The sequence below is a fragment of the Lactuca sativa genome, chromosome 7, assembly GCF_002870075.4.
Source record: "Lactuca sativa cultivar Salinas chromosome 7, Lsat_Salinas_v11, whole genome shotgun sequence".
In the NCBI taxonomy this organism is placed as follows: domain Eukaryota; kingdom Viridiplantae; phylum Streptophyta; class Magnoliopsida; order Asterales; family Asteraceae; genus Lactuca; species Lactuca sativa.
The window spans coordinates 97795162-97811723 of NC_056629.2; the positions used below are offsets into that span (position 1 = coordinate 97795162).

The 16562-nt window shown below is 32.8% G+C and overlaps 1 protein-coding gene across 1 annotated transcript; it reads left to right on the forward strand.

Annotated features, from left to right (window-relative positions):
• The first annotated feature begins 4569 nt into the window (after nucleotides 1–4569).
• Nucleotides 4570–9856, forward strand: LOC111898452 (glutathione S-transferase T1). Its single transcript, XM_023894357.3, has 7 exons — nucleotides 4570–4747; nucleotides 6371–6444; nucleotides 6567–6627; nucleotides 6864–6917; nucleotides 7042–7121; nucleotides 9107–9312; nucleotides 9418–9856. Exons 1-7 carry the CDS (start codon nucleotides 4683–4685, stop codon nucleotides 9628–9630), a joined length of 753 nt encoding a protein of 250 aa, XP_023750125.1. The 5' UTR covers nucleotides 4570–4682; the 3' UTR covers nucleotides 9631–9856.
• Nucleotides 9857–16562: the final 6706 nt, after the last annotated feature.

Here is a 16562-nt window from a genome sequence, read left to right on the forward strand (position 1 = left end):
TCTGATGACATCATAAATCAGGAAATAAGAAACAAAATTTTAGACCATGAGATTGATTCTAATTCTTGTCTCGTATCCATACGACATCATGAGAATGGAGGAATAGCATATCACTTATCTTAGGTATAACGTTTGACTTGATCAAAGTTTGATAGTGACTTGGAATGCACTCTTTACTAGTTATTTAGAGAGTTATACATGCAATTGTAGTTGACGACTTATGAAAGTGAAAGACTATTAGATTAGGGTGTGTAAGGTCTTAATTGAATTGCTATATTAAGTGAATTATAGTAAAGCCCTTTTTGGGTTGCCCTCATAACCAGGAAATAAATTGGACTGATATTTAGAGAGAGAAGTGATGTATTAATATATTATGGGATTAATATATTAAGTAGAAATGGAAATTGTTAATTAAGAATTAATTAGAATTAATTTAATTAATTGCGATGGATTAATTAGAATTAATTATTGAGTTTAAGGGTTAGAATGCAATTGTCCAATAGTTAAACAATGAATCATTTCTAGAACCTCCTTGTAGGGGACGGTTTTGGAACCCTTTTGGGAGGGTTCTGGATGCTCCCTTGGTTGATAAGGAAATTGATGAGTAATAGGAATATTTTATTACTATCTTGAATTAAATCAGGGTTTCCTACAACTATAAATAGGGATCTTCATAAGACTAAAAGAACCCTGCAAGTTACAAAGAGTTTTTGAAAACTCCAATCCCTCTCTATTTTTTGATCCTAGGGTTCGAGTGTGATCAATTAGCGGTTTCCACACTATTGGGGCTACCATTCCAAGAAGGGTCCTAAAAGTACATTGTTATTTTTGAAATTAGTAATTACTTATGTTTTATTTAACCCTTTGATTTTTTATTTTAGCTAGGTTATTTAGAAGTTTCAAAATATTTTGCTATTATGAGAAAACCATATAATTTGTAGGTTCCAGTTGCCTATAATTAGTAATGTGAAATTCCGCAAGTACATAGAAGTAATAGGGAAAACCCATCACGAAGGAAGATCATTCAAATCAAAAGTTTGTGGCACTTGTGGTCTTTTGTGTAGGCTCATTAGGTTGTGGTACTTATGAACTTTGTGGTTTTTGAGTAGGTTCATTAGGTTGTGGTTCTTGTGGAACTTGTTTACATTCATTAGACTTATTTCTTTTGGATGTTCCTCCACAATTGACATCTGATTGTATTTTTAAAAATTTGCTGATAGAATTCTACAATAAAAATATTTCAACTCTAAACTTGATTGTAAGTTTCAACAACAAATACTCACTAACTATTAACCGTAAGCCCCTAATTAAACAAACCTAATTTTTAATTTCTAATTTTTGAAAACACTGTCAAATGATGGAAATTTGAAATTACCTAAAAATAAGTAATAGGAATGAGTTAATTAGGTTACTTATTTGCTTCATTGTGCAAAGTAGGGGAAAGTTCAAAGCTCGTCGGACGAAGAGCGGATGTCGTTGACGCAATAGAAGGATTGATAACAACGAGTGACCGTCCGGGGGTGGGGGGGGGGGGGGGTGTTGATCGATGCCTTATGTTTTTCATAATCTCTGCTCCTTCTGTTGTGTTGTTTTGGTTTTTGTTTTTTTTTTTGTTTTTTTTAATAATATGGTTATATCTGATTGCATTAAAAAATTTGGGTCGTTAGTTTTGGGCTTAAACATTTCGGGTTACTTTAAAAGACTTGGGTATTAAATCTGGACTTTAAACATTTTGAATTTTATAATAAAGATTTTTTTCGGACGTAGCACCGCAATATAAACAAAATTACGAATACATATATATTTCTAGACGAAGGATAACACACAGGTATCCCGGATATCATAGTAAATCCGTCAATGTGGGAGATTTATTTATAAAAAATGTTTGAACCGATTCTTTTAGAACCTAGTCCCCAAGTTACTAAGCCGAACAAAGTTTAGATTCCATGACTGATTATGATCATTGAAGTCCGAAGAATAATGTCAACCGAAGACGAAGCTTAAATGATGAGTTTGATACCTTTCGGCCTAAGAGTTAAACAATAATTCTTAAAAGAACATAGTTTATTTTATATAAGTTTTAAATATTTCATATCTTTTTCCATGTTCCAACATTCTTGGCTCATGGTTAATTTCAGGTCATGGTGACGATGAGTTAATTTACATTCAATCTTTAAATACGGAACCGTTTTTTTTTTAACAATAAAGCTTTAAAGAACCAAACGGGAAATAACGCAATCAAAAGTAGTGTAAGAAAATGTTAAAATGTGGACAAAAACATCAAACTTTCATGAATGGAACTTCCATCAACCCCATCAATATCACCACCACCAAAAGCATGACCATCATAAGTAGCTCCACCTTCAACAGGTTTAAAATATCCAGTTGAACTTCTTTGTTGTTCTTTGCCTACTCCGAAAGCTTCAAAACCTCCATTGCAAATGTTTTATTGTTGTTAGGCTCCTCCAAATCCATATGGAACTTCCACATAGTTTCCTTGTAGTAAGTGTTTGGCAGGGGTGGATCAAGCCATAAAAAAAAAGCCGCATTTTTTTTGGAGTCCTGCACAACAATCATTTGTTAATAATGCTTCAACAATACCACAAAAAATTACTCAATATTACCTGATAGTTTGGACACCCCCTGAATTTCCTCCATGTATTATCCACAGTTTTGGAGATCGAGAATGTCGCAGGTTCATCACAATCGCATCTCAAATCTTCAGACCAACGATTCCTTAAAGTCCACTCTTTGTAACCTTGTGTGTGCGTGTTGGAGGAGCTTACCATCTTTTTGATTTGAAGTTCGAGAGAAGAATCGACCCAAAACTACCTGCAACGTTCGACTAAGGAGTAAACCTGCTGAAACCAGTGAAAGCGGCTCTTTGCCCTCAAACAATAACTCAAAGAAAATACAGTGGTCACATTAAATGAAAAATTAAATTCATGGCTTTTCCAATTTAGTGGCAAAAACATGGGGCTTTTGTGATATTAACCCTAAATAATAGGATTGAGTTAATTGTATTACTTACTAGCTTCATTGTGCAAAGTAGGGGAAAGCTCAAAGCTCGTCGGACGGTGAGCGGACGCCGGACACTAGTGGTTGCGGCCGACGAAAGGATCGACGACAACAACCACAACAACGATAGGGCTATACCTCATTTCATTAAAAATTTATAATCTATGATCCTTTTTTTATTTTTTTAACAATAAGGCTATATCTCATTTCATTAAAAATTTTGGGCTATTAGTTTTGGGCTTAAACATTTGGGCTTACTTTAAAATACTTGGGTGTTAAATTTAGACTTCAAAAAATTTTGAATTTACAATTTAGGAGTAACCTATATTTTTTGTTCAGCAGTAGCACCGCAGTGTAAACAAAATTAGAACACTATAGATGAAATGTGAAGGATAGCACACAGGTATCCCGAGCATCATAGTAAATCCGTCAATGTAGTAGATTTATTTATAATAAATGTTTGAACCGATTTTTTTAATAGCTGAGAATGTGGGCCTATGATTCCACCAACATAATTTAGCCCATTGATAAAAGATATGGCCACCAAGTTAGTAAGCCCAACAAAGTTTAGATTTCGCGATTGATTATGATCATTGGAGTCCGAAGAATAATGTCTACTGAAGACGAAGCTTAAATAATGAGTTTGATACCTTTCGGCCTTAAGAGTTAAAAAGTTATTCTTAAAAGAACAAAGATTGTTTTATATAAGTTTTAAATATTTCATATTTTTTCCCCAAGTTCCAACATTCTTGGCTCATGGTTAATTTCAGGTCATGGTGACTATGACTTAATTTACAATCATACTTTAAATACGGCAATTTTTTTTTTCCTTTTTAACAATAAAGTTTTACAGCACCAAACCGGAAATTACGCAATCAAATTTAGTGTAAAAAAAGTGTTAAAATGTGAACAAAAAACATTCATTAATGCGCTTCCGATATTTACCGTAAAACATTGATAAGGCTGAACAGTGTCATGCTTTTGACACCGGCAATATGCTAATCTGGACCATTTACCGGCTATAAACACCGCACCAGACTCACAATTTCACCGTCAGTATAATAGTGACGGTAGCTTTCCACCACCTTCTCTCTCTTCTTTTACGGCTCAAATTGGTCCTTTCTTTTGCTGTGTTAAACACATACACCACATCCTAGAGGGTGTTTGGGAGTGCTTTTTATATTTAAAAGTGTTTTTTTAGAAAAGTGTTTATAGGCTTATGACTTTTTTCTAAAAGCAGTTTTAAAAATGTGTTTGGATTGGCTTTTAAGATGGTAAAAGCTAAAAAGTCAATAAGCCCTAAAAACCACGATTCTCTTGCTTTTTAAAAACTGCTTATTCTTCTTTATCAAAAAGCACTTTTCACTTACCCAAATACATTTTCAGCTTATTTGCTTATTGGATAAGCAAATAAGCTAATAAGCCTTTTTCCCTAGTCATTTTAAAAAATTATAAAAATGGCAAACATAGGTAGGTGGCACATGTTATCGGTGGTATGACACGTTGAGCCTAAGTAAAAAACATAAAAGAGGCTTCAATAACTATTTAACAAATCTGTGTTTATAAAATCCTTATCATATCGTCCATCTTTGATAGTAAGAAGTAAACGATTTCATATCAGCTTCATCCATCGCTCGGTTCAGGAGAAAAAGAGAAATAGACACATGACACTAAAGGTATATGCCGATCGATTCTCCCAACCATGTCGTGCGATTCTCATCTTCTGCAAGTGAGTAACTTCACTTCCTTTTTGTTTTTATTAAAGCAACTTTTGCATACTTTCCTTAATTTCCATAGTGATTGAAATTAACAATTGAAATCTAACTGGTCTATCGTTTTGCATTCTACTATAAGTAATATAGTAAACCAAACCCACCAATCAGGAACTAATTAGCTGAATAGTAAACACCAATCCCATAAACTTATATATATTAAGTCAAATTTATATCAAACCCAAATTAATAAATCACGCCTCACTTCTTATCAATCTCCGATTTTGAGTTAGGGATTGACAAACAAAGGTTTTTATTGTTTCCGTTTTTATCTCTCTTTTAATTTAGAAATTGGTGCTCATTAATTTAAAATAAAGTTATAACTTTGTATTAACCGTCAAATACAGAGCTGTTTAATCCAATATACAGTTTTATAAAATTGTTAAAAGTAAATAAATACTTAAGTTAGCTATCGTAAATTTTAAAAGAAATTTTTTTTGCTGGGTTGTGCTCGTTGATATTTCTTCTAAAAGAATAAAATATATTTATACTAATTTTAAAAATTAAAAGCATATATTTTGTATTGAAAATCAGACAGAGTGACTAATATAAGAATATGTACCTTTTTTGTTTATGAATTTTAATTTCTTATTTATCTGAATATAATTTATATATCTCTCGAAACCTAAAGTGAGGCTCTAATAATCATCACCAACGTTTTTATGATTTATTAATCTGGATATTAGCTAATAATTAAATTTTTAAATATTGCTATTATAGATAATAGTTATTAACGGATTGTTAACAAGACTAATAATATTCATAATGATGTTTTAAATTAATTGTTTCGTTATATATTTTTGGTAGGGCCTTAGTTCTAGTGTTTGTATTTTGCCCCTAAATCTAAAAGTATAATCTGACTAAGGATCTGTAATTTATAAGGGTAAACTAAAAATTATTTTTCTTGTTATTCGTGATTAAGTATAGGTAGTTAAGCATTAGCAATTAGCAATCAATAGCGTTGTGTTTTTGTGTCTCATTTTCCATAAGATCTTCCGTTTGATTCTGGTTAGTTGCTATTACTTTCTTATGTTAGTGGTGTCCATATACATGAGAAGCTTAATATTATTTATATGGTTTACTTATAATGAGCATTTATCATTGGCATTGATTGAGAAGCTTAGAACATCCACAATGAGAAGTTTAATGAAAGAGTTGAATGAAATGTCATGCCTACTTGTCATTCAATGGATACAACTTCACCATTGTGAAATGCCACCTTGACATTCAATAGATTTGAAGTTCAATGGTCATTGAACTCTTCAATAGGAAAAAGGAAAATCTTTAAAACTTTAAATAAATATTTTTTTAATATGTTCCATTAAACTTGTAGAGTTTAATACATTGTGAGATTAAAATGAATAGAATTGTATGGAATAGTAAATGATGATGTGGCAATCTATTGAAGTCTATAAAATTCAATGCATTGTGGATGCCCTTATATCTAAAGTGCAGTTTAGGAAACATGTGGCTCTAGGGTGGATTGACTTTTTTTTCTTAGTCATTTGTAAGTAAATTAGTTGTACTTTATGCGTATCTAATTCTTGTGGTCTTTCTCTCTTCTTGATGTACTTATAAAGGATAAATGGGATAGATTTTGAAGAAATCACAATAGAAGTCCTGAAACTTCAACAATTCACTCCGGAATATAAAGGTTTGTTTGGAAATCATCACACACAGTCACACATCAATCTAAATTCTAATTCAATGTGGCTGCTTTCAATTAAAAAATTTATTACTTTCAAAAATATAACATGGGTTTTATGTCTTATGCAGAAATAAACCCAATGTCGGAAGTTCCAGCAATCGTTGATGGAGGATTCAAGTTGTTTGAGAGGTGGTTTCGTTTTTTATTTGAACTCCTTTATCATGAACAATCTTATGTGCATTCATTTCTATTTTTTATATAATATGAACAATTATGGTTGAGGTTGGCGCAAATGTACAAATTCAGATAAATTAAAAGACATCCCTACAAATTCATGAAGCTTGTGTATTGCTACAAGTGTTTTTCTGAATCTATAAAAAAATACGTAAATATTCATGATCAAATATTTGAGATTTGCTTTGCAGTCATGCTATTCTTATCTACCTAGCTTGTACAAATCCAGGAGTAGCAGATCACTGGTGAGTTTGTTGTTATTAATTTCCTCTTTAGGAAATTGCACTTCATGTTCGAATATGATAATAATATCTATTATCACTAATTCATTGGCTAATATCTTGTATCATTGCTCCATTGTTTACGTAGGTATCCTGCTGATATATTCAAAAGAACAAAGATCCACTCTCTCTTAGACTGGCATCATTCCCATCTCCGTCGTGGTGCAAGTAATTCAAACAATATTAACAGGTTTTTGGATGTGGATTTTGAAAATGATTATCTGGTTATTTTTATACCCGTATATAGTTTCTATAACGCTTTTTTAAACATTAAAATTTTGTCAAATACTAACGTTGCGTTTATTTACGGAAAAATAGTTTTCATTTTCCGTTTTTCGTTTTTTCTTTTTAGTTTTTTGTTTTCCGTTTTCAGTTTTCAATGAAAATTTTGGAAAATATGTTTAGTTAAACTTATTCATTTTTCATTTTCAGTTTTAGAAAACGTGTTTAAATATGTATTTTTCTATCCGTTTTTGTTTTTAGAAAACAATAGCGGTGGTAGAGTGTGTGTTTATATATTAAAAAAAATTTGAAATTAGAAAATTTTTGAAAACAATGATTATCGGTTTTCCAAAAATTTCAAACTTCTTTGTAATTTTAGACAACGGAAAATTTTCATTTTCCGGAAAACTATATACCCGTATATAGTTTCTATAACGCTTTCTTAAACATTAAAATTTTGTCAAATACTAACGTTGCGTTTATTTACGGAAAAACAGTTTTCATTTTCCGTTTTTCGTTTTTTCTTTTTAGTTTTTGTTTGCCGTTTTCAGTTTTCAATGAAAATTTTGGAAAATATGTTTAGTTAAACTTATTCATTTTTCATTTTCAGTTTTAGAAAACGTGTTTAAATATGTATTTTTCTATCCGTTTTTGTTTTTAGAAAACAATAGCGGTGGTAGAGTGTGTGTGTTTATATATTAAAAAAAATTTGAAATTAGAAAATTTTTTAAAACAATGATTATCGGTTTTCCAAAAATTTCAAATTTCTTTGTAATTTTAGACAACGGAAAATTTTCATTTTCCGGAAAACTATATACCCGTATATAGTTTCTATAACGCTTTCTTAAACATTAAAATTTTGTCAAATACTAATGCTGCGTTTATTTACGGAAAAACAGTTTTCATTTTCCGTTTTTCGTTTTTTCTTTTTAGTTTTTGTTTTCCGTTTTCAGTTTTCAATGAAAATTTTGGAAAATATGTTTAGTTAAACTTATTCATTTTTCATTTTCAGTTTTAGAAAACGTGTTTAAATATGTATTTTTCTATCCGTTTTTGTTTTTAAAAAACAATAGCGGTGGTAGAGTGTGTGTTTATATATTAAAAAAAAAATTGAAATTAGAAAATTTTTGAAAACAATGATTATCGGTTTTCCAAAAATTTCAAATTTCTTTGTAATTTTAGACAACGAAAAATTTTCATTTTCCGGAAAACTATATACCCGTATATAGTTTCTATAACGCTTTCTTAAACATTAAAATTTTGTCAAATACTAATGTTGCGTTTATTTACGGAAAAACAGTTTTCATTTTCCGTTTTTCGTTTTTTCTTTTTAGTTTTTGTTTTCCGTTTTCAGTTTTCAATGAAAATTTTGTAAAATATGTTTAGTTAAAGTTATTCATTTTTCATTTTCAGTTTTAGAAAACGTGTTTAAATATGTATTTTTCTATCCGTTTTTGTTTTTAGAAAACAATAGCGGTGGTAGAGTGTGTGTTTATATATTAAAAAAAAATTGAAATTAGAAAATTTTTGAAAACAATGATTATCGGTTTTCCAAAAATTTCAAACTTATTTGTAATTTTAGACAACGGAAAATTTTCATTTTCCGTGAAAATATTTGAAAGATAGAATAACTAAACGCGTTTTCAAAATTCTCCTTTGGAAAATTTTTCTGGAAAACGGTCCATTTTCCTGAACTAAACGCAGCGTAAACATCTTAAAACATTAATCATGACTTCAAGCACTTGAAATTATTCAAAAAGTATCCCATGCATGCCCTATGTTCTACTATAATTTACTTTATGATTTAATCAATCAATATCACATGATATTTTTGAAACACACATCCAAACAGCCTAGTATATTGAGTTTAAACCAAAATTGATTTTTCTTAGTTGTATTAGTGTCATTTTAGAACGACTTTATTCTTGTAGCTGGACTTGTATACAACACGATACTAGCTCCTTTATATGGATTACCTTCGAATCCTAGAGCAGTTGATGAAGCTAAGAAGATACTTCCGAAATCTTTGTCTATATTAGATGACTTTTGGCTACAAGGATCCGGCCAGTTTCTGCTTGGAAATTCTGAACCATCAATAGCGGATCTCAGCTTAGTATGTGAAATCATGCAACTAGAGGTAATTAAACACATTAAATTGATAACCTATTATGGCCAAAAATCTACCATATGTTTCTTGTTTTTGGCTCACTCCAAATCAAAACAAAACTTTTCTTGTTTTCAGTTTCTAAGTGAGAAGGACTACCTTAGAATATTAAGTCCTTACAAGAAAGTTTTGCAGTGGATTAAAGATACAAAGAATGCTACTGCACCTTATTTTGATGAAATCCATATGACTCTGTTTAATGCTCAAAAAGGAATCCGAGAGCATATGCTCACACAATCAGTTAGTAGCCCTGAGGGTGGAAGGAAAAGTGAAGTGTATTCAGAGATGTGAGAGAGGAAGAATAAATTTCCAAAACTCTTTGGTTGGATATGACCTCCTTTCTTGTCCTTAAAGAAGATGATCTTCTTTCATAAGGTCGTTTCATGCATGTATACCTAAATAAATAATGGTGTGTGAAAGGTTATATTGTAAGGGTTGGAAGAAATGTCCACTTTTTGTACTCTAGAAATAAACGTTTGTAGAGGTTCCATAATAATGGTTTGAAATTTCATTCCTAGTTGAACTTGATTTCATGACTTCAACCACATACATAGTGAACTTATGAATTTTCCGGTAAAGGATAAAACTATAAACCCAAAAAAATGTTATGTTGCTAAGTATATATTATGGTTACATATAATTAGTATATGATAAAAAAAAAATTAGGATACACATGATTAGTATGATGGAACATTAAAATTTGATAGTCATAAATAGCTACACAGAAAAATATTATAGTATTATCAAGGTGTAAAACATTAAGTTACAAACAAATAAAGTAACGTTATTGAGATATGTGTACACAAATAAAATAAATTACTATAAACTCAAAATGGTTAATAAAGCAATGATTTGAAAAAGTATCATCCTAAATTAAAATTAATAATTTAAATGTTTTTATCTATTTTAATTCTACATAAAACTATATACAAGTGATGTGTGTGAAAAATGGTTGTTTGATAAATAAACCAACATTTCACAATGATTGTAATGAACTCTTGTTTATGGTGATAGCAAAACAAACGGAAAATGAAAATTCTAATCATGTGATCTTGAATAGAATTATTTTATGTGCAGGAGATAAAGACATTCTAGCAATAAAAGCCTAGTAGCAAAAATATTACTTCTAGAGTTCTAGATATAATTACTGCATCAATAACACAATTACCATACGCAATTACCTGAATTTAGATATCCCTTTTCTTCTCCTAGATACAACGATAGTAAACAACTTTTTATTTCACGATCAGTTTCATTTTTTGGTGCAAGTATAGCATTTCCTCGAAAAAAGTTTAAGTATTGTAGTTTTGAAGAATAGAAGGATATACCAACTTAGTTAATGAACATATAAGATCACATTATTGAATAACGAGAAAATCCTCTAGAATATCTATAATTGCATCATCATGATCATTGCAACACCAACTTTGCTTTCTTCTATATCCAAAAATCAAATTTCAAATAACCATGTGTTTTCAATATCATAAGGATCACTCCCTACAGACAACCTTATGTTTTTGGTTAAGTTGGGGAATTTATATTTATCCTAGATGTAATAACTCATGTTAAAATAAAAATATATAATATATATAATCAGATTATATTAATATAAAAAAATGATTAGTCCAAAATTAATGGGTTAATTAGATGTAAGTTATGAGGTATTATGTCTAGAAACCATCATCCATAATTCGGCCATAAATTCGAGACACTGAGGGGATAGTAACCGATGAAACCTTAGGCAATATATAAAGCTTGAAATTTTTTGTGGAAACCCCACTGGAATTGCGAAGAAAGGTGAAGGAACGAATGAGAAATTGGAGTTAGAAGTTCTAGAGATTTTCGGAGTTTTTTAGTAAATTAAAGTATGATTCTTTGATTTTAGCTTGTTATAGTTGCTAGAGTAGGGTTATATGGTCGTGCAACATGTTTTGGTTCCACTTAAAGTCTCGATATGGCTGATAATACTATAATTTGATAAGGATTTTAATGGAGCATATTGGATGCAATAAAAAGTTTTATTTATCCTAATTTGATTTTGATTTTGATAATTAATTATTGAGATATGACTAATAAGAAATAGAGATAATCAATGATTATTTTATATCTTTTTTGGTAATTATTTTTTAAGAGAAGTCAAAGTCGTTATACTCATGAAAATGGCAAAAAAGGAAAAAAATAATTTCGGGCAAGGAAGACGGCTTACCGGGTCTTCTTTTGTTGGGCGGATTAAAATCTAACCCATGGTCAACTCCCATTATCAGCCGTATATATATTCTTTCAAAATGAAAAATAAAGATTCAATCCTTCTATTTTCATAATATTTTTGATTTTGAAATGAGACTATATAGGAATATGCAAGTATGTTTCATTTGAATTGAAACTGATGTTGCTGATTAAGTCCCTCTACTTCGGCGACTTGTTTTTTGGTGTCACAACAACAAGAATTTAACTTTAAGATATTTAAGTTTCTAAACAGTTTGTTTCCAAATGTTTGATAAATTTAAACACTCAATTGTCTTTTTTTTTCATATATTTATATTAAGGTTTTATAAAGTGATAATTTAAAGGAGATGGTTTTCTTTGTTCGATAATGATGTAGTATAATATTTGGGTCAAAATTAATATCAATCTCATGAATAATAAAATTGGATAGTTATTGATTGGCCGAACGAGATAAGTGGATAGTGGAACTAAACGAACACATGCGATGTTTTTCTAGCATTGCGACCTTTGAAAATCATGTTGGTTAAATGTAGGGTGCAGGTAGCGTGACAAGTTTGGTTAAGACCTAACGCCAACAAGGTAGGGTTCGTGTGAATTCTGTGGTTGCTTGCATGAAAAGTTTATTTTAATTATTTTTCCAATTACATATTACCGTTGCTATTGCTATGAATATTTATGTGGATTTTATGAAATATTTCATCTAAAAGGGTGAAAAGGGTGGTGACATATACATAGGGAACATGTGTATTAATTACACGATATTGTTATTAGTCGTCGTACAGGGTGTCAGTACGCGGTGGAGAGCCTACGCTCTGATTTATTAGCCGTAAGCATATTTGTTGTGCCTGGCGGAGGGACTTGTTCCCTGAAAAATGACAGTAGTTCCCTAATATGTCACCAAGAGTGGAAAGGGATGAAAACAATTAAAGTTGATAAGTTGTTGTATTTGTTTTTATTTTATTGACGTCAATATGCATGAAAACCACAAACTCACTAGGCCCTAGGCTTACCCATTAGAATCTATAATGCACGCAACCGAGGAAATAACGTAGCAAGTGGCAGCGGGAATGAAAAGGATAAAGCTCAGGCTTGAAGAAGGCGACAAGTTTTGAGGAGGACGTAACGCACCAAGTGTTTATTTAAATTTTCTATTTGCTTCCGCTTTTATTATTAATAATAATGATATTGGTATTAAGATTTTTGGATATTGGAGGTTTTTGAGACCATGTTAAGATAATATTTGTTATTTAAATTTGGGGCATTACAAGTTGGTATCAGAGCGATGTTTAAGCAGATTTGTTGTTGTTTAAACGCCTAAGCCTAAACGGGTGGAGCGGTACATCAACTAATCTGGATTGCGTCTCGTATGTAGGTACTATGGATCGTGGAAAGGCTATCGTCGATAGTGGGGTTGAATGTGAGGGTACGAGTGGGTTACTTCCTCACGAGAAGTTAGACGCCGAATTAGAGCTCTCTGATTTGGAAAACAGTATGGAACCAACTATTCCACTCAACCTCTCTGAGCGAGATGAAGAAGATAAAGATGAGAACTCTGAGGAGGAACCCAAAGAAGATCATGAGGAGGAAACCGACAAAGGACCTGATCAGGAATTCGAAGAAGACCCCGAGGAGGAACCCAAGGGAAACCACGTTGAGTACCATGTGGAACAAAGATACAAAATGTTCCATATGCCCTATGTGGAGTATGTAAGCCAACTAGTCCTGGTTTTGATTGGGAGCAGCTATATAAGGAAGAAATGACCCAGTCATAGCTCGAGATTCACAGTCTAAAAAATGAAAGATTGAAGAGATAGATGAGCATTGGTCAAGGCTTGTATAGGAGAACCAAATATGTGTTGAGGCTACTCAGGAAAGTAAGCGCAAGATATGAAGGTTAGAAAAGGAAGTAATGGAGCTAAGGAAACCCACTATCACCAAGCTGTAGGAAGGATTCGTGGCTTAAAAAGAGAGCCAAGGCCACGACATATGGATTTGTAGATAGGGTGGTTGGAAGAGACCCAACTTAAGTCGAGGTGCTAGTAATCCGAGTGGTCCTAGAGATCGAAAAGCCAAGAAGATAAGGAAGTACTTGAAGGAGGGAAAGCGAATCTTGAAATATGATGACATTGTGTTTAAAAAGTAGAAAGAGGGAGTTTTGATAAGTTTTTTTTCCTCTTGGTTGTTGGCTTAAGTTGTTTGATGTGAACACGACATATGTCTTTTTTCGAAAATTTGATGATTTGGAATAAAATTTATGTTTGTAATACTTATTGTGTTATAAACATAAATATTTAGTTAATATATCTTCACGAAGATCTGGGAGGTTCACTAGGGTCACCTCGGAGGAAGAACGCATCCCAAGTAGGGCTTATGTCAGATCACAAGGTAATTTATGTTACGAAAATTTTAAAATGGAGATTGAGAATTTGATCCCTTTTTGTCATCAACATGGACTATGGAGATTGAGGGAACATTTGATACTAACAAGTGTACGGATTAGGAAAAGGTAATTTATGTTACGAAAATTTTAAAAGGGGAGACAATACATTGCTGGGGAATGGTGAAGGAAGTTAGGGGACGTGAGGCGGCCAACAAGATGTCATGGGATGTTTCTAATAATCTTTAAGGAAAATTTTTGTCTGCAGACAGCGGTTAAACAGTTAGAGGAAGAATTCTTGAGGTTGGAATAAGGGAATATGACTGTAAGGGAGTACACCACTAAGTTCATGGAGAAAGCTAGGTTTGCCGAATTTTAAGTATCTACGAAAGAAAGAAGGGTGGAACGCTATATTTGGGGATTGAGAACAGCTATCCTTGAAGTTGTGCAAATTCAGAAACAAGGTACTTTCCAGTCTGCTATAGATGTTGCATAAGCTCGCGAACGTGAAGAGAATAGTCAAGGTGAAGACAGGGCTTTGGGGAAAAGAAAACGAGATGGTACGAATAATGATTCCAATAAAAGCTAGACTTCAGGTCAAGAACGTAAGGTTTATCAAGGTTACGAAGTAAAGCAATGTCCAAAATGCAATCGTTATCATAAGGGGGAGTGTAACATGAATCAGAAAGTCTGCTACAAGTGTGGAAAGCAAGGGCACATAGCCCCAGAATGTAAGACATGAAGGCTATGTTATGGGTGTGGTTACCCCAACCACACCAAGTCGAAATGTCCCCAGAGTAAAGGTAGCAACAATCAAGACACATATTAACAGATAATCGGTCGACGGAAAAAAAGGCTGACACTAGTAGACCAAAAGGTAGAGCTTTTCGCATGACAACTCGGGAGGCTGAGGAGACCCCAGATGTGGTTACAGACACTTTCCTAGTAAACTCAGTACATGCTAGGGTATTATTTGATTATGGTGCAAATAGATGTTTTGTGTCTTTTACTTTTTGCAAATGCCTGGGTAGAAATGTAAAGATTCTAGAACATGCCTTAGAAATTGAAACCGTTGATGATAATTGGGTAGTAGTAAGGGAGGAATATTATGGTTGCTCTATCGTAATTGAAGGTTGCATAGTACTGTTAAAATTATTACCTATAGCCCTAGGTGATTTTGATGTCGTTATAGGGATGGATTGGTTGTCGGCAAACCAAGTGATCATAGATTGTGAAAAAAGAATTTTTTAAGTTTGGGTGCTAGGAAAAGGAATGGTAAAGATTTATGGTGACCGGCGAGTTATGGACTCTCTTTTGATATCAATGGCTAAAGCAACTCGCTATCTAAAGAAAAGGTGCCAAATTTATTAGGCATATGTTCTCGATGCCAAGCAAGAAAAGCCTAAAATAACACATTGTACGTGAGTTCCAAGATGTGTTCCCTGATGACCTGACTAGCTTGCCACCAGATAGGCAAGTGGAGTTTCGAATTAACCTTACCCTAGGAGTAGCACCGATATCTCGTGCGCCCTATCGGTTAGCACCAACATAAATGAAGGTGTTGATGTCTCAATTGCAAGATCTGCTTGACAAGGGTTTTATTTGACCAAGTACCTCACTGTGGGGTGCACCAGTGCTATTCGTTAAGATGAAGGATGGGACAGTGCGAATGTACGTTGACTAGAGGGAGTTAAACAAGGTGACTATAAAGAACCGGTATCCATTACCGAGAATTGATGATATGTTCGATCAACTTCAGAGGGCAAGTTACTTCTCAAAGATCGATTTGCGGTCGGGGTATCACCAATTGAAAGTTAAGGAAGAAGATGTGTCAAAGACAGCGTCTCAAACAAGGTATGGTCATTACGAGTTCCTAGTAATGCTATTTGGTTTGACCAATGCACCAGCTGCATTCATGGATTTGATGAACCAGGTGTGCAAGCCATACTTAGACAAGTTTGTAATTGTATTCATCAATGACATCTTGATATACTCTAAAACTAAAGTGGACCATGAGTAACATCTACGACTAACACTTAGCTTAATGAGGAAAGAAAAACTATTTGCCAAATTTTCGAAGTGCGGGTTTTGGCTTCGAGAGGTCCAGTTTTTGGGACATGTTGTAAACGAACATGGTATCAAAGTAGAACCAGCAAAGATTGAGGCGATTGAAAAATAGGAGCCACCAAGAACACCATCAGATGTTCAAAGTTTTCTTGGTTTGGAGGGATACTATAGGAGGTTTATATAAGACTTCTCGCGCATAGCTACATCGCTAACTACCCTGACAAGGAAAAATGTAAGATTTTAATGGAAGCCAGAACAGGATGATGCCTTTAACGTCTTAAAGGAAACGCTTAGCAGTGCACCAACATTATGACTACCAGAAGGCAATGATGGCTTTGTCGTTTTTATTGATGCATCCAAGTTAGGCTTAGGGTGTGTTTTGATGTAAAACGGTAAGATGATTGCTTATGCATTACAATAGTTGAAGTTTCACGAGCATAAATACCCAATACATGATATGGAGTTGGCCGCTATAGTGTTCGCTTTAAAGATCTGGAGACGCTATGTGTATGGGACAAGGTGTCAGATCTTCACTGATCATAAGATTCATAAA